The sequence below is a fragment of the Phlebotomus papatasi genome, chromosome 2 (assembly GCF_024763615.1).
Source record: "Phlebotomus papatasi isolate M1 chromosome 2, Ppap_2.1, whole genome shotgun sequence".
In the NCBI taxonomy this organism is placed as follows: domain Eukaryota; kingdom Metazoa; phylum Arthropoda; class Insecta; order Diptera; family Psychodidae; genus Phlebotomus; species Phlebotomus papatasi.
Window position 1 is genome coordinate 88,023,827 of NC_077223.1, and position 26,223 is coordinate 88,050,049.

Below are 26,223 nucleotides of genomic sequence, written 5' to 3' on the forward strand. Positions count from 1 at the left end.
ATCCTCAAAAGATAAAAAGGAACAAAAGCAAAAGGCTCGGGGCAAAAAGTAGCAAAAATCAATGAAGACTCTCCGATGTTTTGCGATGTTTCTACGAAGAGAAACGTCATTGTCATAGTCGCTACATGTTTTTCTCGTTTCCCAAACGCGATTTGCATTTATTGTAATTTGTGTAATTTTCTTCCCTTCAATTGTGCCAAGTTTCTCCAATTCAAGAAGTTCCAGCTTATTCTGCACAGTGTGAAAAATTCAAGGTTTGGATACATTACTTATAAATGTTTAATATTTAGTAATTCATAAGTCTTGCATTTTTGAGAGAAATTCTTAATAATCTCGTCTATTATATTTCTAACAAAATGTATAACCTCCGATCGAGCTCAAACTTTCCCACAGGATTTATTTCAATTTCTTGATTAAAATAAATGTGATTTAGAGTTTCTTGGTGTCGTTCAGTCGGACGTCAGTCAGATAGTCGGGTCTTTTGAGCTTAATAACTCTAAAACTTAGGGGAGACTGGGGCAAAAAGTCACAAAACGGATATTTTATTTTTTTACAAGCTACTCGAGCGCTTCAAAAATTTCTTATTAGCGCAGTTTTATAGGAAATTTACCGCTCTACAATTTTGTGAAAGTAATATTCCTCTATTTTGTAAGGAAATACGTTTATCGAGCCGATTTCTAAAAGGTAATTTTGTGACCATTCTCAAAAATGCTGGGGCAAATAGTACCAGACATGGGGTGGTATTATCATATTTTGATTCGCTTCATTACGGACTTCCGTAAATTTCAAAAAAATACATAGAGGACATATTTTCATAGAAAATTTATTCATCTACATCTTTGTAAAACACCGTTTTCTCTGCGAGAAAACTGAGAAAACGAGAAAAACGCTTTTCAAGCTATTTTATAAAAAAGCACACAAAAGACTGCAAATCGTTTGACCAAATGCAAACAACAAGCGGCGAGACATGATAATGACGTTTCTTTTCGCCGTGAGACATTAGAAAATCAGGAGAAATCTTTTTTAATTAGTTCTAAGTAAGAGATCTAAGAATATATTAATAAGAACAAAGCCAATTCTAAGTATTTTCGAATATACAGAAATGAAAGCAATGAAGCACCGACCAGATTTGCTGGGAATCGCTCGGGCGAACATCTAAAAAATTGAAGAGCTTTTTCTTTGAATTAGCCGAATTAGCGGAAAAGATTAATAAATGTATTCACCGAAATTAATGAATGAAATAAATCAAAGCTAAGCTTATTCTTTGCAGAATGAAATTCTCTTTTAATTGAACTAAAAGAGTATGATTGAAGATTTTTCGATGATTGCCACTGGGAATGGAGTCACCTTAACAATCAAACACCTTTTTAATCCTCCTCAGAGCTTTCGGTCCTAGGATTAAAAAAAGTGTTTTAATCTTGAGATGACCCCATCCATTCCCACTAGTGATCACCGGAAAATCTTTAGTCATACACTCTAAACATGCCAGTTCAAACGTCAGAACTTCAAGAGACTGTTTCAAAATGTTGTCGGTTTTTTAGTACAGTAGAGTCTCTCAAATCTGAATCTCTCAAATTCGAACGCCGTTTGGATTCAAAATGTCAATTGTGAGGTTATGTTAAAAACTTCGTATTCTGGATGAATGAAAATCATATTTATGTGCTTCTTCCTGAATGTTTACATACATTATGATCGTATAAAATGAAAAGAAAGTATGTTACCACTAAGTCTTGTAAGAAAGTACGGGAATTTGATTCGAAGTACAATTTAATCTTACACAAATTTCGTTAGTTTTGAAAAAATCGTTCGAATTTGGGAGGTGAGAAATGTCAAAAATACCCCCCGAGCGTTCGAATTTGGGAGACTCTACTGTATTTAGTTAAACTTTGAAAAATTCTTTTACATTTTTTTTTAATAAAAGGAGAATGGTCAAATCCGGTCCCGGAATCGCCACGAATGGGACCTATGTCATTGGATAGACATTAGTATAGGTAACAACTTTTGTTCTGGGATCAATGTTCTAAACCATGGAGGAACAGTTCTAGAGCATAAAAACTATTTTTTACAATGCTGAAGAATGATCAAAAGTATATGGGCGCTGGTTCATCTTCATACAAAGATTAGAGTAGACGCATTTTGAAGATATTGATATAAGGTTGAGAAAAATGCCGGAACACAGGACGATAAAGGCTGGGAGTCCTAGTAAAAAAGGCCATTATCCTTCCGAAAAATCGTTGTTTTGACTACGAATTATACAAGAACTGCTTAACTGATCTTGATGAAATTCGGTATAGGGTCACTGTATGTTTTAAACTTTTTATTTATGCATACCACCTCCTCCCTCCACCCTCCGTTCTGGTAGCCCTCATACAAAATGGGGGCACTTTACCTTATAACTCCTTTCTAAGACGATGTAGAAAGCTGATATTCAACAAGGGAACAAAACTTATGGAATACTTTTCAACCATGCATGTTAACCCGCTCCTATACCATCCCTTTTAGTAATCCTATACAAAATGAGAGCATTTTGACCTCCCTTCTGAGAAGAAGTAGTTAGTTTATAAAAGAATGAAAAGAAATGAATAACTAATAACGTGAACAATAATTTTCTAGATTTTATATGCATTTATAGACATCTAGTCGAATTACAACTTTCTGCCTCCTCTTAGAAAGGAGTTATAAGGTAAAATAGTCTTATTTTGTATGGGGGCTACCAGAAGGGGTGATGGACGAAGAGTTTGGTCATTATGGTTAAAGAGTCTTCTTTAAGCCTTGTTCCCATGCTGTATTTCAACTTTCTATCTTTTCTCAGAAAGGAGTTACAAGGTGAAATGCTCTCATTTTGTATGAGGGCTACCAGAAAGGGGGACAGAGGAGGAAGATATTATACATGGTTTAAAAGTATTCCCTAAGCTTTGTTCCCTTGTCGAATTTCAGCTTTCTACCTCCTCTTAGAAAGGAGTTATAAGGTAAAACGCCCCCATTTTGTATGGGGGCTATCAGAATGGAGGGTGGAGGGAGGGGGTGATATGCATAGATAAAAACTTTAAGTCATACACTGACCCTATACTGAATTTCATCAAGATCACTTTAGCCGTTCTTGCGTAATTCGTTGTCAAAACAGCGATTTTTCGAAAGAATAAAGGCATTTTTACAAGGACTCTCAGCGTTTATCGTCCTGGGTCCCGGCAATTTTTCAATCTTATATCAGTACCTACAAAATGCGCCTACACTCGTTTGTGGCGATTCCGGGACCAGCGCCCATATAGTTTTGACCATTCTCCTTTACGAACAACAAATTTCCTGCCAATTGAAGATTCCTTTGACGAAGAGTTGCAATGAACAACTTATATTAGTCCGCTACTTTGTAATTCTTTTTTTTTTTTTTTGATATGCTTGATTTTTGCAATATTTTGGCGTCTGTTTTCCTTCAAAAACCAACGAACTTTGAAATTTTGAAACAGATATCATTATAGGGTCACTGGTCACTATCAGAGATCCTAATGATCTTCCTCCGACCATCTGGTCCTCAAATAACATAACTTTATATATAACTCGCACTATTTCAAATTTGTCAAAAAACTTTATGCCAATGAAAAATAATCAACTTTTAGAAAAGGATTATTTTTTATATGAAACAAAATTAATTAATATTTTTGAAAAACATACATAACATAACATCTATGAATTAAGCAACTCATTTGCAAAAGAAAAAGATTGTAAAGAATCTCAGCTAAAAAAAGTTGTTTTTTCTATTATTTTTCCCACCTGATTTCTCAAACATAACTTTGTCAAGAAACTTTTGGCCGAGGCTGTAGGTTCTCAACAATTCTTTTAGTTCAACTAGAATAGAATTTATTAAGGAGAATATTCATTACGATCGAGTAATGAATTTTCTGAGATTTTTTACAATCTCAGCTTCTGTGGTCACAGGTGAAATCGGACCTCGTCAGATCGGGCCCAAACTTTGTATAAACACATTTTTACACATCTAGATCACGAATATGATGTGCGCTAAAAATCGACTTTCGGGGACGTATGTCCCGTCCGTCCCGTCCGCCGTACAATCATTTCTGGCGAGAGAAGGCCAGAGAAGGCCTTCTCTCATCGCCTTCTCTCTTCAGGCGAGAGAAGGACACTTCTGGTGAGAGAAGGTGTCTAGAAAAAGGTGATGTCAGATCCACCCCCCCCCACCGCCTCTACCGTCATTTTGGAATACCCCAAATTTTATTTTCTCACTAATTCCACCCCTATGGCATCGATCGCTCTCAAATTTTAGTATGTTATAGCTGGGCCTAAGAGCTTTCGATTAAAAAAAAATTTAAGTTTCCACGACCTTCCCCTGACCCGAGCTAGAAAAGGTCAAAAAATTCAAATTTCAAATGATCATAACTCCGGTTCTAATTGTTAGAACTTGAAAAAATTTAGTGTTTTGGAAAGCTCTCATGGAGTACTACAAACTCCCATGACACGCTAACTTCGTCCCATTTAATCGATGGTCCGATTAATCGATTTTCGATTAATCGATATCGAATATTTCGAAACCTAGACTGTGATTTTTCTTTAAATTTTAGAATGTTGTAGCTGAGGTCGAGACCTTTCTAACGGTGGGTCGCACTCCTCCCTCGATGTTCCCTGATCTGTGAGAATCAAAAATGTCTTGACCGGACCATATTTTCGGTGTTTATGAAGCGATTTTGATGAAATTTTAATATTTATTGTATATGAGATGGAGATCTTTCTAATGATAGGCCCCATCCGTTCCTACATCAACCCACTGTACCTGTACCCCGACCCTTACTATATCCAAATGAACCGGACTCTATCTCTATCTAATGTTTATTAACCGATTTCAATGAACGTTTTTTTTTCTTGTGTTCACCAGACTATTTAAAATAGAAAATGACCAGTTATAAGCCCAGATAAGCTTATGGTAGCTGAAATTCTTTATAGGTGACCTCGAAATGCGTGCAAATCTAGGTGTTTGCAACTCGGAATGCGTGAAAATTCGATTGTGAATTGAATTTTGGGGGTAAAGAATCGCGTCGAGTCAATTTTATCCATTTCGGTGGCCGAGAACCGTTTGCTCGACGCGATTCTGATTTGCGACAAAATCAACAGGACATGATGAGACTAAGCAGTCAGCATTGTTTTACATCAAATTTCAGTAGAAAACTTGTTTTTTTCGACTGTAACACGGAAATTTGCACACTTTTGCCTCTAACAAAAGAAGATTTTTAGCCCTGGGACCTGGGAGTGGTTTAAAATGCATATATGTCGGCTATATAGACAAATTCAGATGAAAAGTGATAGGATCTTGTCATTTTTATGGAAATTTTTTGGTTGTCAATTTCCATGCCTTTCAAGACCTTAATTAATCCCTTATTTTTGTTCATTAAACATTTTCTTAACAAAATTTCAGCAAAATTCACGAAAAACTTTATAAAATAATTCTAATTAGGTTAATAAAGTTATTAAGTAAATTACTAAAAGATATTTACTTTCACTGATTGAAAATAAATACCCTGGAGCCAAATTTATTGAGTGGAGCTATTGCCACCCGAAAGTCACCATTTTGATAAAGGTTCTATCACAGTATTCACAGTTCTAACGGTATGAAATTAAAATGGCAATTTGTCATATCGGTTTGAAAATACCTTCAAATGATATTTTTTTATTTTTTCCAAAAAATTTTTTTGTGAAAGTTTTTCCAGTATGAAAAAGTGGAGCTATGATTATTGCCAGAAATGTATATACAGTAGACTCTCTTTCAATTGGGCATTTGGGGCGAAATGTCATCCAGTTTATCGATAGATTTGGGTGTCAAAGCCTTAGTAAATTCCACAAAAAGCACTCAATTATAAAGGATCACGATAAAATAGGAAGAACTACACCGAATTTGAGCGAATTAGCTTCATAATTAAACGTGAAAATTGTCAACAAAATTTGTCGCCCGATTGAAAAAGAGCCGATTGAGTGAGAGTCTACTGTAGGACCAATTTTGACCTCGTAATTGACACTCCTCCTTTGGGAATCTCTCTTATAATAAACTGACCCACGCTTATCACTGGATTTTCCCTAAAATTGTTAAAACACGAAAGAACATTATCAATCCAATTTTATTTTCCAAGATTTTTTCATAGCGAGTGTTTTAAGAACAATTTGAATTAATGCAGTGTTCATTTTAGAATTTTCTCCATGAATTATTTTATTTTATCAGAGAGATTCCTCGGGCTCGGGGCAAAAAGTGACAGTCCGAATGGGGCGCTCCTTTCCGATATTATACGAATAATTACGAAGTGAAATGTCACTGGACTTGTCTGTTTTGAGATTTGTCTATTTTTGCCTATTCTTGTCTTTTAGTTAGTAGCATGGTTCGCGAATATCAGAGGAAAAATGAGGTCCTTGACCCCAGGAAACTAAAGAGTGCCCTGCGTGTGGTAAAGAGTGGTATTTCCGTGAGATCAACTGCAAAATCTTTTGGAATCAATCATCAAACCCTGCGGCGTTACTGGAAGGCCTGGAAGGCATCAGAAGGAGAATTGGGATCATCGGCAACACCTGTGGAAGCTGTGAAATCTGGTCGAGCAACGTGGTTCAGTGAAGATGAGGAAGATGCTTTGAAAAATTTTTTGCTAAATTATCCTGATGATCCTGATGGCTTCGTTTTAACTGTGAAATATGTTAGAAGTTTGGCCTTTTATTTTGCTCAAGAACTAGGGATCTCTACTCCTCCTTGGGATAAAAAACAAATGGCTGGTATTGACTGGTTCTATGGATTTCGTAAACGACATCCGGATTTGGCCACAAGGATGCCAGAAACTTTTGCCACTTTTGCCATCAACAAGGTATTAGATCTGTTATACTCGAAATATCAGTTAAAGTTCAAAAAGGCCGTTTATAACAGTTTATAACGCTTTGTCATGCAGCGCCTCTATTTGACAGTAGAAAAACGACGCTGGTAAACATAACCTCTTTGTAATTTTGTTTATATTTTGTCTCAAGTTTTGTGAAAAACCTGGAAAATCTGAAATGTCCTCCGACCAGGAGCCCGAATCTATCCTCATTATATCCGATGACAGTGATTCCAATGAAGGCAAGACAAGCGAAAGTAAGTATTACCGGAATATATTCAGAAAAACACAAATGACTGTCAACTAACCGCTTCCCTCGCAACATTTAGCGCCGCCGGCCGAGGAGACTCTGCCCCAGAGACGAACAAGGCTGTCCAAGCAACAAGTAGCGGAGATTCGACGCAATAACTTGTCCAGAAAGAGCACAGCAAGGGGCTCAGTGTCGCCGGCTGCACAAAATCCAACACAAAGTCAGCAGGCCATGAAGCGTCTCCGGAAACTTATGGCAGACACGAAGTTCATGAAGGACTTCAATCCCGAGACATCGAAGCGAGAGAAAAACAAACTGAAAAAGTTCCCGTGGGAACATGCAGTGGAAAGGAGCAAGACCTACGACACTCGCAGTTCCAGCTCCGAGAATGGTGGGCAGGATTTGTGCGATTGTCTGCGACTTACCTGCTGTGGATGCTTCTTTCCATGTCCCAAATGCAGCAGCCCCAAGTGCGGAACGAAATGCCGGGTTATGAGGAAGTGGATGTACGAGAGTGTGGTATTTGACGGAGCCGACGAGAGTCTGAGGAATCCCCTGCTCTACAAGGTCAGAACTGATTGAAGTTGCTTTGGTTTTTTGTTTTTTCATACTAGAATTTTTATTATAAACTGCCCCAAATCCCCAAAAAAACCTGCTACGGAGGAGTCTCAATTTTCCATGACTGTTGGTGAAGCCTCATTGAGCCAGTCACTGATTTCCACGTCTTTCCGGGAATCTTCCTGAATTTCCACACTTCCCTCTTGAATCATCCTAGCGATCCTCTCAAAGAGGTTATTCAATTGTCGCTTCAGACGCTCCAAGTCAAAAGGGTTAGTGACCAGGAAAGAATAATTTTCCTCAAAATCCATTCCCTTGTTCTTGCTCAAAGCTCCCACATGGCTTATCAAGTCCACAGAAGCAGCAATAGACTCCTCCCAAGTCTGAAATGTAGCATAAAATCCCTTAATCTTAAAATATCATCACGATTATAGAACCGAATATCTTTCGGAATCATTCGTAAATGTCACAGTCACTGTCAAAGTATTTGAATTCAAATTTAACGTCCCCATATTGTGTGTCAACTGTTTATAAAATAACTACATAAAGATGGATTTTCATTGAAAGAAAATCTAGGACTAAAATAATTTATTGATATTGTAGATTTGTTAAATTTTTTAGCTAAGAAGGGAGATTGTAAATAAATAATAATATGTCGAGAATAAATCAGTTTCATCACAGAATTTTTTGAATTTTAACAAATTTTGGTCTTGAATTTTCAAAACCGAAATTGAAAATCCTAACATTCCATTTGGTACCCAGTCAAAATCCTGAAAAGCTGAAATCCCAAAATGCAAAATCCTGATCGTCAAAGTCCCGAAAGAGTAAAAATTTCGAAATCCAAAATCAAGAACGCCAAATTCCGAATTGCAAAATCCCGAAAAGCTAAATCCGGAATACCAAAATCCCAAAACGCTAAAATCCCGAAAAGTAAAAATCACGAAAGCCAAAGTCCCGAAAAGTCAATATACCGAAAGCTAAATTCCCGAAAAGCAAAAATCACGAAACGCTAAAATCACTAATGCAAAAACCCCGAACGCCAAAATCCAGAAAACTAGAATCCCGAAAAGCCAAAATAACAAAAAGCAAACCTCGAAAGATTCAAAAGTCCGAAAACCAAAAACCCAAAAGTCAAAATCCTGAACCCCAAAATCCCGAGAGTTAAAATCACGAAAATTAAAATCTCGAAAACGTAAAAATCCTGAATGCCAAAATACCGAAAAGTTGGAATCCCAAACGCTAAAATTCCGAATGTCAAAATCCAGATTACAAAAATCCCGAAAAGCCGAAAAATGGAATAGCAAAATCTCGAAAGCTAAAATTTCGAAAAGGTAAATCAAGAAAGTCTAAATCCCGAACACCAAAATCCCGAAAATACAAAATCCCGAAAGCCAAAACCCTGAAAAGTCAAAATCAAGAGAGCCAAAATCCCGAAAGCCACAATCCCGAAAAGCCACAATCCCGAAAAGCCAAAATCGCGACAGAGAAAATCCCCAACATTAAAATCCCGGAAGTCAAAACCCTGAAAAACCAAAATCTGGAAAAGTCAAAATCCCGAAAAGCCAAAATAACAAAAGTGAAAATCTCGAAAGATTCAAAATTCGGAAAACCAAAATCCCAAAAGCCAAAATCATGAAATGCTAAAATCACTAAAACAAAAATCCTAAACGCCAAAATCCAGAAAGCTAGAATCCCAAAAAGCCAAAATCCCGAAAAGCAAAAATTCGGAATACCAAAATCCCGAAATGTCAAACTCGCGAAGAACCAAATGTCGACAAGCCAAAATCCTAGAAGCCCAAATCTGGAAAGGTCAAAATCCAGAAACGTCGAAATCGCGAAAAATCAAAATCCTGACAAGCCAAAATCCCGAAAAGCCAAATCCAGAAATCTAAAATCCCGAAAGGTTCAAAATTCCGAAAACCAAAATCCCAAAAGCCAAAATCCTGAACCTCAAAATCCCGAGAGTTAAAATCACGAAAGTTAAAATCCCGAAAAGGTAAAAATCCCGAACGCCAAAATACCGAAAAGTCGAAATCCCGAACGCTAAAATTTCGAAAGTCGACATCCCGAACGCTAAAATACCGAAAGTCAAAATCCTGAAAAGCTAAAATCCAAAATACAAAAATCCCGAAAAGCCGAAAACTGGAATAATAAAATCTCGAAAGATTCAAAATTCGGAAAACCAAAATCACGAAACGCTAAAATCACTAAAACAAAAATCCTAAACGCCAAAATCTAGAAAGCTAGAATCCCAAAAAGCCTAAATCGCGAAAAGCAAAAATTCAGAATACCAAAATTCCGAATCGCCAAACTCGCGAAGAACCAAAATGTCGACAAACCAAAATCCTGGAAGCCAAAATCTGGAAAAGTCAAAATCCAGAAACGTTGAAATCGCGAAAAACCAAAATCCTGTCAAGCTAAAATCACGAAAACAAAAATCCCGAAAGCCAAAATCCCGAAAGATTCAAAATTCCGAAAACCAAAATCCCAAAAGCAAAAATCCTGAACTCCAAAATCCCAGGAGTTAAAATCACGAAAGTTAAAATCCCGAAAATGTAAAAATCCCGAACGCCAAAATATGTATAGATTTGCTCAAAAGGAAGTGTGTTGTGTTACATCTAACGAAAGATTGCACACATGTTTATCAACACCCCAGAGGCTTCGAGAACTTGGATGGGAGGTTCTATCGCACTCGCCGTATAGTCCAGACCTATTACAAATAGGTTACCACCTTTTCAAGCATTTGCAATTTTTTTTGATGGTACAAAACTGTCCTGAAAAGGACTTGTAAAAATGAGTTAGTCAAGTGTTTAACCAGTATAGAACTTTTTTCTTTACTTAATACGAACTACGATTGACTGCTTTCTCATAGCGGTCCTCGCGGTCCTTTAACACGATCGCGACGATCACTTCGTCAAATAACCGGTTTTTTTTTTTAATTTGTGTGTTTTGTATATTGAAACTGAAACTCTTTACCTGTTCTATCCAATCATTGATGGGAGTGATAAGAATGCTCTGCAGACTCTCCGTGACATGATTGGGCAGTCCTGAATATTTCAAAGTTTCCCGAATAATATTTAAAATGCAGCACAAACTGACTTTGATGTCTTCCGATTTCCGTTCAAGATCTTTAAATTGTTCTGTAAGCCGCACAATGTCTTCATGAGTGAGTTTAAGAAGCATCTGAAGTCCAGTGAGAGCTTCTGAAGATTTGTTTTGCAATTTTGACAGGATACTCCGTTGAATTAGTCGCATTTGCTTAAGTCGACCATCAATTTCATCGTTAGTTTCCTTCATTTTTTGCGCGCAGTTTGCATGATTATCAAGTGCGTTTAGGAACTCTTCTGTGAAGAAAGTACCTGTGATCTTGATCTTGTCGGATTCGTCAGAAGACGTCTGCAATCATAGGGAACGCATTTAAAAATTATCGAACTGCATACTCTAAACTTACCTGCAAACGACTCAAAAACAGACTAAGAATTGCTGACATAGATTCAAGACTATCACTTTGAATTCTGTAGCGATTGGAGTTCTTTGCAGCTACAATGGTTGTAGATATTCCTGAATACATTGATTTGAAAGCTATAGCTTGGGCTGATGCTTCAAACTGCATCTCATTGAATAGGCCTGCAATGCCACCTTTCCCAACGTTATCAGTTTCTATAACGATCTTGTACTTTGCTTCCTTCTGAGGTAGACAATTCTTGTATACCAGTCCAATGGGTAAGAAGATACTCTTCTCAGTAACCCTTGGAATTCCCTGCCTATTGATGGAGGAGACCAGAACAGTAACTTTAAGAGAAGTTGGGTCCTGCCTCTTTCCCATGTAGATCCAAGTCGATAGCCTTCGGGTTGCTTTGTCTTCGACGTCCCGAAACACATGAATTGGATCCTTGGCTGTTAGAGGCGCATTAGCGTTTACAATCACTTGAATATGATCAATATTAACGGATGCCTTAAGTACAACGCTGATTTCACACATCTTCGGACTATCACTTTCTTCATCTTCACCCTTAGGAGCGTACGTAGATTGAACTAGAATCTTACTGAAAGTTACGTTAACCGATAGCTCCCGCTCGGCAGTTGCATTGATAAGAGAAATATCAGTAAAGTCAATTCCAGATTTGATTTCAGCTTCTAAATCTTCCAGCTCCTTTTGAGCTTTCTCAACGGTTAGTTGTTTGAGGTTCAGAGATGGGACCTTAAAGATTTGGGGTTCAGAACCTAGAAATCCAACTGTAAGGATCCCAGTATCGCTTAGTGTGACAATTCCTCCTGATAGATCTGTGAATGTGCCTCTGGATAGTGCTACAGGAATTTGAGGTAGCTGTGCTGACCAGATCAGCTTCGATTCCTCGTAGATGAGCAAGGATCCCATTTCCGTTGCAATTGCAATCATAAGTCTCACGTCAGGTTCTGTAAGTAACCCAAGCTAAGTGTAACAAACTTCCAACGAACTAGACACTTACCCCAGTACCATCCGATAACAAAACTATGAAGGCACACGGCGGTATAGTCTAGTTTCTTGATGAACTTAATTTTGCCAGTATCACTTAGGCAGAATAAGTTATGCTCTCCCAAGACAATTATTACTGACTCAGAACTAAAACAAAAGAAAACGTTTTCTTATGAAAGTGAGGAAAACAAAGGAAAAGTCGTAGTTTGAAGAACGATATCTGACTTAGTTACTTGATGCACTGCTATGTCTAAGGGACTCTCTCCAATGAAGAAAGTCCAGAATGGACAGATCTGTTGCGAAGTCACATTGTCAGAAGATTGAGCTAGATCTTGATACTTAAAACATTCAATAAAACCACTTGGTGCTACTGTTACGAAGCAATCAATGCGAGAGACGTACTTCATAGGAGCAGGGATAGTTCTTTCTTCAGGCAATTGGGTTTCGTAAGAAATGCCGTCTTGTTCAAAGAACTTTAGACCACCGTCCATGTGTAAGATACAGAGGAATTCCTTTCCCTTGACTCCCCCAAAACCTCCACTACACAATGAAAAAGCAAACTTCGAAAGGATACTTTCGTAAGCAAGCTGAAGACGAAATTGAGTTCCGTGTTCAGCCACTCCTTCCGTTGCTGTTAGCCAGAAAACGCTGAGTTTCATGGGATGCAGAACTGCAAGGCAGCTGCGGTTGTCACTTCGACTGCTAGAGAACTTTCCACAAGCCAAACCAATAACGGGTTGTGGAAGTTTGACCTCTAACAAAATATCTGTAGGGGAAAATGTGGCCCCATTTTCGGGCGGTGATGGTGCAAAGACACTCAAGTGCCCAGAATGAGAACCCACCACAATTGAATCCCTTTCACCATCTTCCACCAAGCCAAGTCTTCCACATAGGAGACTGAAACTATCAAATCCACTGGTACTTGGACATTGGGTTGTCCACCACGTGATAACACGAAACAGGGACATTTTTCGCACTTTTGTGGTTTTCACGCTACTGTTGACAACGCTTAGGGAGTCATAGCAACGAGTTGGCATCGTTAAACTCCCTTTTTCAGTCCCCCTAATGAAGTTTATGCGGCAATCCTTCGTGGAAGAAAGAGATAATGGAATATGATGATTTACGCGCAAACGCGATTTTTTCGTAGTAAAGAAGTCGCCCACGCGTCAGGGATGGAAAACTCTGTGACAGGAACACTTGTTACGAAAACATTTGTTGAATCAACTAAATTTTACAGTCAAGTTCCACAAATATGAATTCCTATTCCTCAAAATCAAACATCAAAGAGAACACAGTTAGCTGGAAAAGGCAGCGTTTTCACCATACTTTTGCTGAATTGAAAAGCAAAAAAATATGCTGACCGTTCAGCAGTTCTTGAACAAAAAGTGCTAACCAAATATATAGAAATGGCACTGCCTAGCCGAGTGTCGTTTTAAAGTTAGCAGGATTCAGATAGAAATGCATATTTTAAGTTAACCAAATGCTAACCTATTTCAATTCAGCTGAAAATATTTGTATTTTTAGCTGAATTCTGCTAACCTTAGACGAAAATTCGCAAATTAGTACCATTTCCATTTGATTAGCACTTTTTGTTCGGCGACTGCTAATCGGTCAGCACATTTTTGCTGATCAATTCAGCAAAAATATGCTGAAATCGGTAACTTTTTCAGCTAAGTGTGCTCTCTGAGAACGCACGCTTGAATTCGAATTCAAAATGCTTTCTTTTTAGTGGTTGTGTGAAGAAAAGTCGCACGACAAAATTGATGTATGAATATAGAACCATTTTACTTTGTTACTCCTTGGATAGTACTCCATAAAAATGAAGGAAATTCGGCACAATGAAAGTTTGTAGAGAAATACGGGCCCTTGAGCTAGAAGTTCTTAGTTAGAAGAAAGAAATATCACTGGAATCAGTAGTAACGAGGACAATGTGGTCGGTTTTGTCACTGAATTTGTTCAGTTACCATACAGTTCCTTAAACTTGATTTTCTGATTACTAATTATTGAATTCAACATGTAAAATTTTAGGTTATGTGAAGAAACAATTTTTTTGCTGTTTCTTGAATATTATTGCTCTTTTATATGAGATTTTTCACAAGAAAGCAATTTTTGCGCTCTTAGGTTATAATTCTTGCGAGTAACGCATACATTTGCAACCTTTGCAACCATAAGAGGGGGCAATATTTCACATTAGAGCCTAGAAAGTTTGGAGTTTGGGATGCTAAAACTCTGGAGAGGTGCCTCATGGTTTGTCCGAGGGTGATCTTGTGAGGGCCAGACCCCTAGTCTCCATATGGCTCCCGGGAATTAAAGAAGGATGTAGTAGTAAAGTGAAATAAAAGTTGTGGGTATAAGCCGACGTTAATTGCAATCAACAATAGGGAAAACCGGAAGTCCTCCAGTGCTAACTGTGGTGACCAACAGATGGCGCCGTGGTGAGTGTGAGGGGAAATGAGTTATTGGGCAACGGGACGTGTGTGAAGTTGGCAGAGAGGACGTGAAGTGACCGAGTGATTGGATTGTGGATTTGGAGTGAATAAAGAAAAGATAAAGAAGTAAAAAGACAATACAGTGTGTTTTAATGGGATTGAGGGTGCCACACTAACAAAGAGAGATTCTCAGCATGACCCGAGACGGAAAAGAAGATCTGAAAATTTTGCCAAGTAATACAAAAATTTGAAAAATACAGTGTAAGAAGAGCGCTCCCATTCCCTTTTATGCCCTGGTGTAATCCTGACCAAAACTCTGAACGAGTCTCAGAGAAAGATTGCAAGACTTGACCACTGATGAAGGCTTGGAGACAGAGCCGAAAGCTTTGAAGATAGTTGATGTGTTCCCTGAGTGATTATCTCTTCCCGACGACTTCCGGTTTTCCCTATTGTTGATTGAAATAAAAGTCTACAAGAGGAATTCTAGTGCCTTTCCTGGACCTAGGAACTTATAATGCCGTTCTTTCGGTCGTGAGTCAATTGAGGGCGGTTGCGAGGGTTTGTGAGGTTCCACTTTATCTCCTCAGAATCGTAATACTATTATCAGTAATACACAATTGGAGAAACCCCATCGCCGCCTGTTATCTCTCGTACGCGCTACGCCTCTTCTCAAACGAATGAGAGAGTTCCACGTCGCACAGTTTAGGTCACCACCAGGAGGAAGATTTTCCCTTAGTTTGACAAAAACTGGTGAAAAATTTCCTTCCACAGATTGAGTCTGGCTTCCTCCGCAGTTTTGTCGAGTGTTTTGACAGAGTGACAAAAGCTCCTGCGAGACTTCAGCCTTGCTCTTGGTTTTTTGTGACCATGGAGAAGATGCTTCTGTTCAAAAAGAACCTTGGACATCTCTCTACTGGAGATTATTTGTTTCCTTACCCGTCGTGGAGCAATTTCTGCTAAGGAATAGAGTTTGTCCACCATCTAGGCTACTTATTTTGGCCCATTATATAATATATTCCCAATTCTACTATTCCATCCTAACGCCCAAGAGAAGTTGGGTCCTGCCTCTTTCCCATGTAGATCCAAGTCGATAGCCTTCGGGTTGCTTTGTCTTCGACGTCCCGAAACACATGAATTGGATCCTTGGCTGTTAGAGGCGCATTAGCGTTAACAATCACTTGAATATGATCAATATTAACTGATGCCTTAAGTACAACGCTGATTTCATACATGTAGCGCTGTAATAAAAAAAAAACTCTCCATGATTTCCTAATCCCATGTGAGAGTAAGACCATATATCTCCCTATCCTTCTCCATCCATTCTGTGTCGAGTGGCTGTGCTACTGTGGAAAACTGGTTCTTACAGGTGGGTTGCCTCTGTGAGACCGGTCAGAGTAGCACCGATCGTAGCGGAGATCGGTGGTGTTCCACAGAAGTTCCGGTCCTTCCCAAAATTCGTTTCCGTTTCCGCCACACACATCTTCGGACTATCACTTTCTTCACCTTCACCTTTAGGAGCGGTTACGAGCTTCAGCGCTGTATCAGATTCTGTATGCCAGGGTACAAATACAGCGTTGCTAACAAAATGACTAAATTAATTCATTATTTAAACTAAATGAATTCAAGATCGATACAGCAGAAAATCTGAAGCTCCCCAGACTTGAACCTGGGACTTCACAGTCATAGAGACAATACTCTATCAATTGATCTACTTAGGCCCCAGAACCAAACAGGCGATGAAAAATATTTTACTTTAAAAGCAAACATTATGCGCTACACAATAAATTTTACTGTATAATCCTCGAGCCATTTTTCCAAATTTAATCAATGTTAAAATTTATAAAATTACTTAATTTTCGTCTGTTATAATTTAGAACAGTACTAGAGTAATAGTATTATAAATTTGATTATTTTCTTTAATGCTTCAGGAGTTATATTGTGTTATGGACACATTTCATTCGTTCCATGTTTAAGGTCGGGCTGTAGGTGCTACTGAACTATATACTACTGTTATACCATACTATATTTTTCTGTTATACTACACAGTACTCTTACATACATAATTCTTTTTCTGTGTTCTTTTCTATAAACTCTACACAGTCTTTTACATTGAAGATCATAATTACCTTACAGTTATATTTTAGAACAGTATTGGAGCAAGGTGTTATAATTTAACTACTTTTCTTTTTATTTCACTTTGAATTCTACTAGCATGCTCTCAAATTTAAAATATTTATGTTCATCTTATTTGCATTTTGTTTGGCAAATTTGTCAAATTAACAAAAGTTCTTGTTACAAGTAACAAATGTGCCATGCGCGCTTTTCCCACCACGAACTGTAATAGCTCGGTGGTGTGTCGAAATGCTTCTGTGGAAAATTCATCAGTGTTTCATCAGTCGTGTGTGAAGAATCACTGAGGAAAGTCACGGAAAAACTCTTCTCCCTCTGATAGTGAGTTCTTTGATTCTCAATTTCGAGTGAGCACAGATTTTTCTTCTGAGCAATTTCGCGCGTTTTTACCAAATTTTTCTGCAAGGCAACATCGGAAAATATCGCGTGTGGAGCATTTTTTTCAACTGCTCTACAATTTTCCCAGAAAAAAAAATATGATTATTTTCTTGAAGACGTGTCTCTGAGTTAAATCTCCACATGGTTGTAAATGATCTCGTTGGCGGTAATGTACACAAATACAGACACAATATGGTGGATGATAAATTTTCCAGTGCAATTTCCTGCTTAGTGAAGAAATTCCGGGTGAAAGAGTTGCGCTAAATCGCTGGATGATTTGGTGGTGAGACACTGGTGGAGGGTGTGCTGGGGTTGGATCGTGTAGAAAAGAGTGCCTTTGAGTGGGCCAAAAAGAACAGGAGCGGAGACGTATCAAAAAATAAATAAATCTTCCACCCATCACTCCCCATGGTGTACCTGAACGCGTGTGGAAATCCCCATATTCCGGAAGACGAAAGGAAGATGGAAAAACAAATGTTCTCTTCACATCTTCATCCCAGCAGATTGTTTCCCTCTGGGCAGCAATAATTGCTGTATTGTGTTTGTGTATCCTCGTATGGTGTTGCGTTTGATATCATTAAAAAATAACAGTGAAAGTGTAAGAAACACTGCTTCTTCAATTTCATCTTTTTAATGAAAAATTTATGTTACCCAAAGTGTACATTTAGCCTTATATTTATGCCACTGAAACATGAAGAATGAGAGATCCGGATATGGGCAACTACATACATGATTTAGAAGAGAAATTTAGGGTTTTTGTATACCGGAAGTGTAATAAATATTTGAAAGATAGTCATATCCAGGGTCAAATTCCCTTATTTTCATTTGAGATTATCCAAGTTGAATTCGATGGGAATTGAAAAGAAGTAATCAAATTATAACACTTTGCTCTAGTACTGTTATAAAATATAACGGCAATATAGTTGTGATATTAGTTTTCTTCTCATGTTACTTGGATCAATATAAGTGCAATACTTACCCAAACACTTTTGAAAGTTTTCGAAAGTTATTGCTGTTAATTCACTTCATTTTTAATTAAAATTCACTTTGAAACAAGTGGCGGAAGCACTGAAACATGAATAGTTTCCGCAAAAATTACATTTTGTTAATGGTTACCCAGATATACCCATGAAGTCTTCTGTATAAGTATACTGCTTCAAAGCATCTATACTAAATTTAATTTTATGCGGACAAAAGTAACAAGGTTATTTAAGTTCTAAGAAAATCAAGGAATATTCTATGACTCAAAGAGAAAAGCTTTCATTAGAGAAAGAGTTTTTTCTTATTACTAATTTTAACAAATATATGAACGACTCTTTAAATGTAAATCAAAATTTAACTTAAGTTACAAGAGAATAGGGAAAGGCTTTCATACTTCGCATACACTCTAGCTTCGAACACTTCATATTTTTTCGATATTCCTTTAATATTTTTCTGTCACACATTTCCTGAGAAATATGAAATGTTCTAAGCCAAAGTAGGTGCGAAACTTGAAAGTCTTCCCCTATTTAATATTGTTCAGAAAGAATGTCTAATCTAAAGGCCAAAGGCAAAATTTCTAAATGGCAGATCTAGTACTACATCCCAGCAACGAAAGAGTTCCCTGTTCGACCTGTCGCGACGGTGGCGGCCTCCCAAATGTTCAGAAAGTGGTGGCCATCAAAGAGAACTATTGCTTCAACCGCGTTCGCTTTTTCCCAGCCCGTAAGGATTTACATTGGACCGAACCCTGTTCCGAACGCGTTTGCTGAACGATGTTCAAACAGGGAACTTTCGTTGCTGGGATAGAGCTCTCCAGATATTCAGGTGACAGCTGTCAAACACGAAGTCAAAAAATGACCCTTTTCGGATAGGCTTTTATCTGTCATTTTTGGTCCCAGTCAGCCGAATATTGAAGAGCTTTGTGTAATTGATTTGATCAAGTACATTAGATTCAGGTTACTTTTTAAATCATGCAGTATAATTACATTAAAAAACACTTTTTGACAACACACTTTTTGGTTATACCTAATGGTGTCTACACACTAGAAGCAATTTTCGTCAAAAATGGTCTTTTCAAAAAATTCTGACGTTTCTGCCTACATGGATAGGGAAAATTTTCTTTAAAAAGGCATTTTTTAGAGAAATTTCTAATAGTGTGTTTTTTTTTTAAACATTTTTTACACATTTTTTTACACAAAACACTTTTTGGTTACGCCTATCTAATGAAGCAAATTACTCAAATTTGCTGTTTCTCTTAATTTTATCGTGATTCCTTTTCATTGAGTCTTTTTCGAAGAGTTTATGATATATATGAGTGCGTAAATTTAATAAAAGTTATGTTGCATACAAAAGATCGTTGAATTTCAAATACTTACACGCCTGAATAATGATCCGGTTGACATTTCGGTCTCAAAATGCCCAAATTTGAGAGAGCCTGCTGTACTAAATTTTGTTTTGGTAAAATAAATATGAAAGTAGGGGAAAGTGCCCATGCTTGATACCATTGGAAGCTTCATAACGACAATGCTTCACAATATATAAATGACTCATCGCAACCATATTTTAAAAACTATGGAAAAGTGGCCAGTTTTTAAAATATATTGCGGAGTCACGTTTATTGAGAAACATAGAAAAAATTTAGTCATTACGAAGCTTCCAATGGTATCAAGCATGGGCACTTTCCCCTATTTATTATTTATATGAAAATACATTCAGTATCATGATTAATTTGCGAAAAAAAACTGAAAATGTTGTGAGAAATAACATTTTATCCCCTAGAAACTTTTTAATTTAATGTCCAAAAGTCTAATTAGTCCCCTTATGCTTTTTACAAGTTTAAAAATTCAAGGCATATTTTGCGATGTACCTTTTTGATAAGCTTAGAATCGTGATCCAGAAGCAAAAGGTGTACGCTTTGCAAGGATTATTAACTTAATAAAACCCCACGACTTTCTCTTTTTGAATTTTGAAATAGAACTTCAAAGTCATGCACTTTATTTGCCCTATCTTCATTATTATTACTTTTAAAAATAGTTTTTGCATTTCTTTTCATATTTTTTAAAAATAAAATCAACACATTTTTGACAAGATAATCCTTCATTGAATATCATGAAACTCGTTTCCAAGAAAGTTTTATTATATAAAATTATAAAATTTGTTCATAATAGTGTATTTTTTATTCAATTTAGTACATGTACTAATTGTACTATAACATTCAATTATTTGCAGTGCAAGTGTAACTTAATTTCGTCACTTTAAACTTATGGTCTTTATCTCTATTAGGGTGAAGTTATCACTTATGGACGTTATACTCTTATGGACAGTATGCCAGAATCTTGAGTAATTTTAAAACAGATTTCGAAAAATCATAAAATTATCAGTTGAATATGTGATTAATAATTTGGCAATTTTTCGAAATCTATTTTAGAAAAAAAAACTTAAGATTTTTGCACAGTCAGATTTTGTCAAAGTCTCAAGTTTGACATGTAATATTTTAAATACAAATTAATTTCTTTTTTATTATTTCTTCTGAAAGAGTGTTGCTTGGAACCTTGTAAAGAGTTTACCTTCTTTATTCACTCTAAAATCATTCTTATTACATTTTAAAATGAATAAAAATATAGACATAGCTTTGGTGCTCTATTTCGGCCACCTTCATTCTCATATTTCCTTGCCCTTCGGGAATTCTTCCAATATCTTTTTCACGTCATCTCGTTTGTCAAAGCTATATTTTTTGTTATTCTTTCGGATTGCATAATCTCTAGAGTACGTAAAATCTAAAAGTTCATGGAAATTCGAGGAACAAAAAAGGTGGCCGAAATTGCAAGCTGGCCGGAATTTGGCACAATTACGTTATTTTGACATTTCTAACTGCAAAAGTTTTAAAATCTTGACATACTCACAGCGTTCATAAGCATATTGTGAGTTAGATCGTTGAATTTAGTACATGTGCAAGTATTTAGTACATGAGGCACTAAATGGGTCAAGTGGTAGAGCACTCGCTCTATGATGCAAGTGCCCGCAAGTGCACCAGGAATTTGTCTGGCGTTGAAGGTGTTTGAACTACATTCAGAGAGCTTCACTGCACGTGATTCCATGGGGAATAGGACTGACAATCCCATCCCTGTATAAGAAAAAATAATAATGGATGTTCCGAACTCCCCTTGCGAGAAGGCCTAAGTTATTATTAATATCACCATTATTGTTATTATTATTATTGTGACACAAATGACTTCAAAAGTTTTAAAATCTTAAGGACTTATTCACAGCGTTCATAAGTATTGTGAATTAAATCTTTGAATTTAGTACATGTGCTAATTGCATTAAATTTTTTTTACAATGATGCATTCATAAAATTATTCATTTCTTGTATTAATTTTATTTGATGACTACTGTTTATTGAACGTGATACGTTTTAAAAAATGAAACAATATTCTTTTAAGGTTTAGTACAGATATAATGCCTTTAAGCATTGTTAAATTTAGCCATCAGCGACGTATTAAAAATTTGAAATATTATGGCGCTGGCACACCTTTTCAATTGAATGAAATTCAATCGATTGAAATTTTCCCTCTCACTTTTTCAAACTGAAATAAGATATGTTTGTGTCTTTCTATCAAATGAAAATTTAAATTTCAATTTTAAATTTCAATTTAAAATTTCATTTGACAGAAAGATACAGCGATATCTGATTTTAGTTTGAAAGAGTATGATGTAAAATTTCGATCGATTGAATTTCACTCAATTGAAAAGGTGTGCCAGCACCATTAGAAATGAAATTCAATCCAAAAATGCATTAATAGTTTAACTTTTATTAATTTACTACACGCATCTTTCATCTTATATATTTAAGCCCAGGAAAATAAATCAAATCTCTTGTCAACAAATTTGAGATTTAGTACAAACACAGAGAAGCGTTTACTTTTATAAATATAGACTTATTCCTACCATTAGAAAAGTGTAATCAAACGAACAAAACTCTAAAAATATATTCAGTATATTTTGAATTGCATTGTTTAGTACATGTACTAATTGTGTAAATATTTTCAAATATTTGGAATATGTAACAGCTCCTTTATGCGTCCTATGATTTAATTATTTTCATTCCCATATTCGGTGAATCATTAAAAATTGTTCAAAGCGTAAACTTTAAAGTAATTGCCCATCTCTGGTTAGGTTTGTTTTCTGTGGTGTAAAAGTTCTCCTGCAGAGGTAATTCATGTGGCTCATTTTCCCGCCAGACCACCTAATTAATTAGCCATCGAAATTGGGATTCTGTGCAATTTTACCATCTAACGACCGTGTACTTCAATCTGGTCAATAAACTTAACTTTTTCCTCGCCCACCTCGTGCTCACATAAATTTACCATCAAAGGACGGTTGAGTGTGAAAAGAAGAGAAAAAAACGCATTTATGTCGGACAAATAGTCAATCACACAGCTACAAAACGGAGGGTTGAAGGCGAGAAGTGATCGCAAAGAGTGGGCGAACAGGACAAGCAGGACGAAAGCTTGAGCAAGGCAAGGAGCTGGAGCAAAAAGAAGAGGTATAAATTCAACCATTTATCACGTTGTTTTGTACATTATATTTATTTATTACTCTTTGTATAACCAACACCATTTCTACATGGTAGCTTTTTATACTCAGCTGCGAAATGAAGAGTGGTTGAGGGAGAAAAAAAGGGCAAGAAATGCTCTCAGTTTTCCTCCTTAAGCTATGTGCATTATATATATGGCTGGGTAAAAGTATTTTTCCCATCCTCATGTCTAAATGGGCTTCTGGAGGATGCAAGAAAAACTCGATCTTACTGGTTATAGTCATATGTAGTGCTAAGTAGGGGCAAAGACAATGAGGTCTATTGCATAGAGAGTCTAGATTAAAGATTAATATGTTCATTTCATGCTGCCTTCTTCCACCACAAATATTTCCTGAAAGGAAAATGCTTCAAGCTCTGTAAATTCATGCTTGAATTGCTGAATCACCCTTTGAACATCATGAGTGAGTTAGCCCTTCATTAATACGAACCTTTCTGACGAGTTATTTACTATTTTATCTTTCCCATCATGTTCTTATGAATTAGATGTTATTTACACATTTTACATATTATCACGAAATTCTTTCAGTGTATTATTGAAACAATGCAACATATTGCTATAAACTCCTACTCAAACATAATAATTAGACCACAATTTACGGAATTTTTCCAATTTTTGATCAAGTTCTGGAGTTGAGAATTAAAAATTAAGAACAGTTATCAGCGCCTCTTACGGGAGACAACAGTGCATGAATTCTTGAGAATTCTTTCCCATTAATATTTCACTAAATATATTTATTCATAAAAATTAAGCCCTTCAGCAGCATATATTTTCAACTTACAGTCTGTAATGACCTATACACTCTAGAGAAATTCATGTCCATATTGAAGAATTTTTCCTACACCCCTGCAGGGAATTTGCTTCAATATGGACATAACTTTCACTAATGTGTAGAGGCCATAAGAGCGTGGTCGATATCAATGATAGTTAACTACAAATAATATCGTACTGTTTTTTGCGAACCCATAGATGGCAGCATTATCGTGGACGCTTTATATTTCTTCTTCTTCTTCTTTTGTTTTACGTTTTGGCTGTCGGACTCAATTAGGTCCATATACAGTACTGACACTCTATATGCACACTCTCTATATGCACAGCTTTTGTGTCGGTCGCATTCAAAATCAATTTGTTTACATTTTGAGAAAGTAATAAAGAAAATTATTTTCTTGGTAACTAATTTTTCTTGTTTTTAATTTTCTTAATTTTATTTTTTTCTGTCTCATATTATATTTAAAATAACACGGGAAATTCTAGAACAATAAAAAAACGATAATTTATTAAAAGAAAGAAAAAACCCGTTGGGAATTTCAAAAAAAGTTGTGCATAATCAGAGAGAGAACTGTCAAAAAAAGTACCCAAACTGTGCATATAGAGAGACAGCACTGTAGCCAAAACTTTATATTTATTATGTTGTAAAATATTCAGTTGGCATTTTATTCTAGCGTTAAATCCCGTCAAATAATTTCGTCAGATATCTTTAAGATTTTTGCAGAAAATATCTACACCTCTGCCGAAGATCTGCCGAGAAATCTGTAGATATTCCTACGAATTTTATTTGGGCTTGGGACAAAATTCGTCAGAAATTTTTGCAGATTTTCTGACGAATCCTGGTGCATACTCTGACGAATTTCTGTAGATATTTTGCCGATTTTCTGTAGATTTTTGTCTACATTTCAGTCTTTCCAGACAGATGTGTCTGAAAAGATGGAATGTTTTTCATTGAATTTTGTTTGTGAAATTCAATAGAGTTATTCTTGGTGATATCACAGTGTTTATATAAAATAAAGAATTCTGCGACGCCGTGTTCTAAGTAGAGAATAGTGAAGTGAAAACTTTGAGCAAAGCGTCGACCTAAATGTCGTCCTTTGTATCATTTTATGAGCGATTTTTAAGAAATTTGTATTTTTGCTTGAATCTTTTTACTCATCTAAAATGTTTAATCGGTAATGCTTGTTAAGCAGAGCATATCATTTTCTTTGTAACTTCTACAGTTTCTTGATAAATCAACAATATTTTTGTTGAGACAATGGAGACTATGCAGATTTTCTATGCAGAAATTCTGCCGAGAATCTGCAGATTTTCGAAAGAATTTCTGCCGAAAATCTACAGATTTTCTAAACAGAGATTCTGCCGAAAGTCTACAGAATTTCTCTAAATGTACTAGAATATACCGTTACAATTCAAAAAATTTTCGAGTAAAATCGGCAGGTAGAGCAATGATTAGACGGGAGGTGTTCGAATTTCGAATTGCATCGAAGTGAGCTTCACTGCACTTGATTTCACGGGGCATGGGACTGACAATTGGAAAAACAACAATGGATGTCCCGAACTCCCAATGCGGGAAGGCCTAAGTTCCTCTATCGAATTTTGTGTCACCAATCTTTTTATTGGTTAATTCTAACCTCAGAAATATGTTATTCGCCATAAAGTGCATGATACGCTTCGCTCGATTTTCTAACAAAGCCCTACAATTGACATCTTGAGTTTAACCGTCTGTCATTCGAATTTGAGAGACTGTACTGTACAATGGATAAAGATATTTTTACACATTATGGCTTAGATATACGCTCCATAGAGGTTTTTTTTTACCTTTAACCTCTTTAACCTTTAAAAACCGTTATTAGAAATGATTCAACTGTATTTTGAAATGTATTTTCGTTAGGACCTTTAAAATGCATCCGAAAATAAGAAAAAGAATCCTACGAAGGGTTTTCTAGCAATCCAAACAAAGACATGATTTGTCCAAATTTTACGTCAGTGTCTGTGAAAACTTTACGAACAAATTACAAAATCTTACAAACACTTTTCAGTGTGTTTAGGAACATTTACGAACAAATGTTTGTGAAAACAATGTATGTGAAAAATACAAACTTACGAACTTTTTGTGAGTTGTACAATTTGCGAGCATTTCGTAAGTCGCATATAGGGTAACATGTGGTATTTCTGGACAAGGTGCTTTTCAGGACATAATATGGGTATTTTGGGACACATCAAAAATCCTATAAATATTTGTTTTCTAATTATTTTTAAATTCTATATGAAATATTAAGCTCTTTACTTATCAGATAAACATAAAACTTCTGAAATTTTATTTAATTTGAAGCGTGAAATACGTGTGAATTGTGAGTGTCCAATTTCACTTTTTACAAAACCTTCAGTGTGGTCAATTTTGCAGATGTCAACACAAACAGTGCTTAGTTTTTTTTTCAATTTAAGTCACTTTAGAAGTAAAAGTTATACAAAATTTTCATGAAAGAGTGAAGTTTAGAACTTCTACTTAAAGGTAAATAATCAGGCTCGGTGAAATTCATTTGCATAATAGCGACTTCTGTCTGTGCCGAAATATACCACTCTTACTTCTTTACATTTTTTGCTATTTTGTATAAAAAATGATGCATTTTTCAACATTTTTCAATGAGAATCTTATTCTGGATAGCAAGGAACATAAATATTTGTATCAACAAAGAAAAAAATTATTTGGGAAGTCGTTAAGCTGTTTGAAACTTGAAAGTGCTAAAAAGTGTCCCGAAATACCACACGTTACCCTAGGGATTCACAAATTATTTTTTTCTGTGTTTTTACAAGATTCTGA

The 26,223-nt window shown here is 36.2% G+C and overlaps 3 protein-coding genes across 4 annotated transcripts in view; 2 read left to right on the forward strand and 1 right to left on the reverse strand.

Moving 5' to 3' along the window:
* Positions 1-100: 100 nt before the first annotated feature.
* Positions 101-8,345, forward strand: LOC129804925 (uncharacterized). Its single transcript, XM_055852711.1, has 4 exons — positions 101-254; positions 6,364-6,848; positions 7,006-7,111; positions 7,184-8,345. Exons 2-4 carry the CDS (start codon positions 6,372-6,374, stop codon positions 7,684-7,686), a joined length of 1,086 nt encoding a protein of 361 aa, XP_055708686.1. The 5' UTR covers positions 101-254; positions 6,364-6,371; the 3' UTR covers positions 7,687-8,345.
* On the reverse strand, positions 7,773-13,285 carry LOC129804885 (protein PTHB1). The gene is made up of 5 exons (XM_055852598.1): positions 12,344-13,285; positions 12,132-12,265; positions 11,114-12,078; positions 10,639-11,058; positions 7,773-8,045 (listed from the first exon to the last, which is right to left on the reverse strand). The coding sequence occupies exons 1-5, from the start codon at positions 13,153-13,155 to the stop codon at positions 7,773-7,775; spliced, it is 2,604 nt and encodes an 867-aa protein (XP_055708573.1). The 5' UTR covers positions 13,156-13,285.
* Positions 13,286-16,926: 3,641 nt separating this feature from the next.
* LOC129804880 (diacylglycerol kinase 1) overlaps positions 16,927-26,223 on the forward strand; it is a 172,406-nt gene continuing 163,109 nt past the window's right edge. The window contains exons 1-2 of one of the 2 annotated variants that reach the window (XM_055852573.1): positions 16,927-17,653; positions 22,278-22,582. Coding sequence is in view for 1 of the 2 variants with exons in the window: in XM_055852572.1 (XP_055708547.1) it covers positions 17,612-17,653 (42 nt within the window). In the remaining variant the exon portion in view is untranslated. The remainder of the gene's footprint in view (positions 17,654-22,277; positions 22,583-26,223) is intronic. The other variant, XM_055852572.1, reaches the window with a different exon arrangement.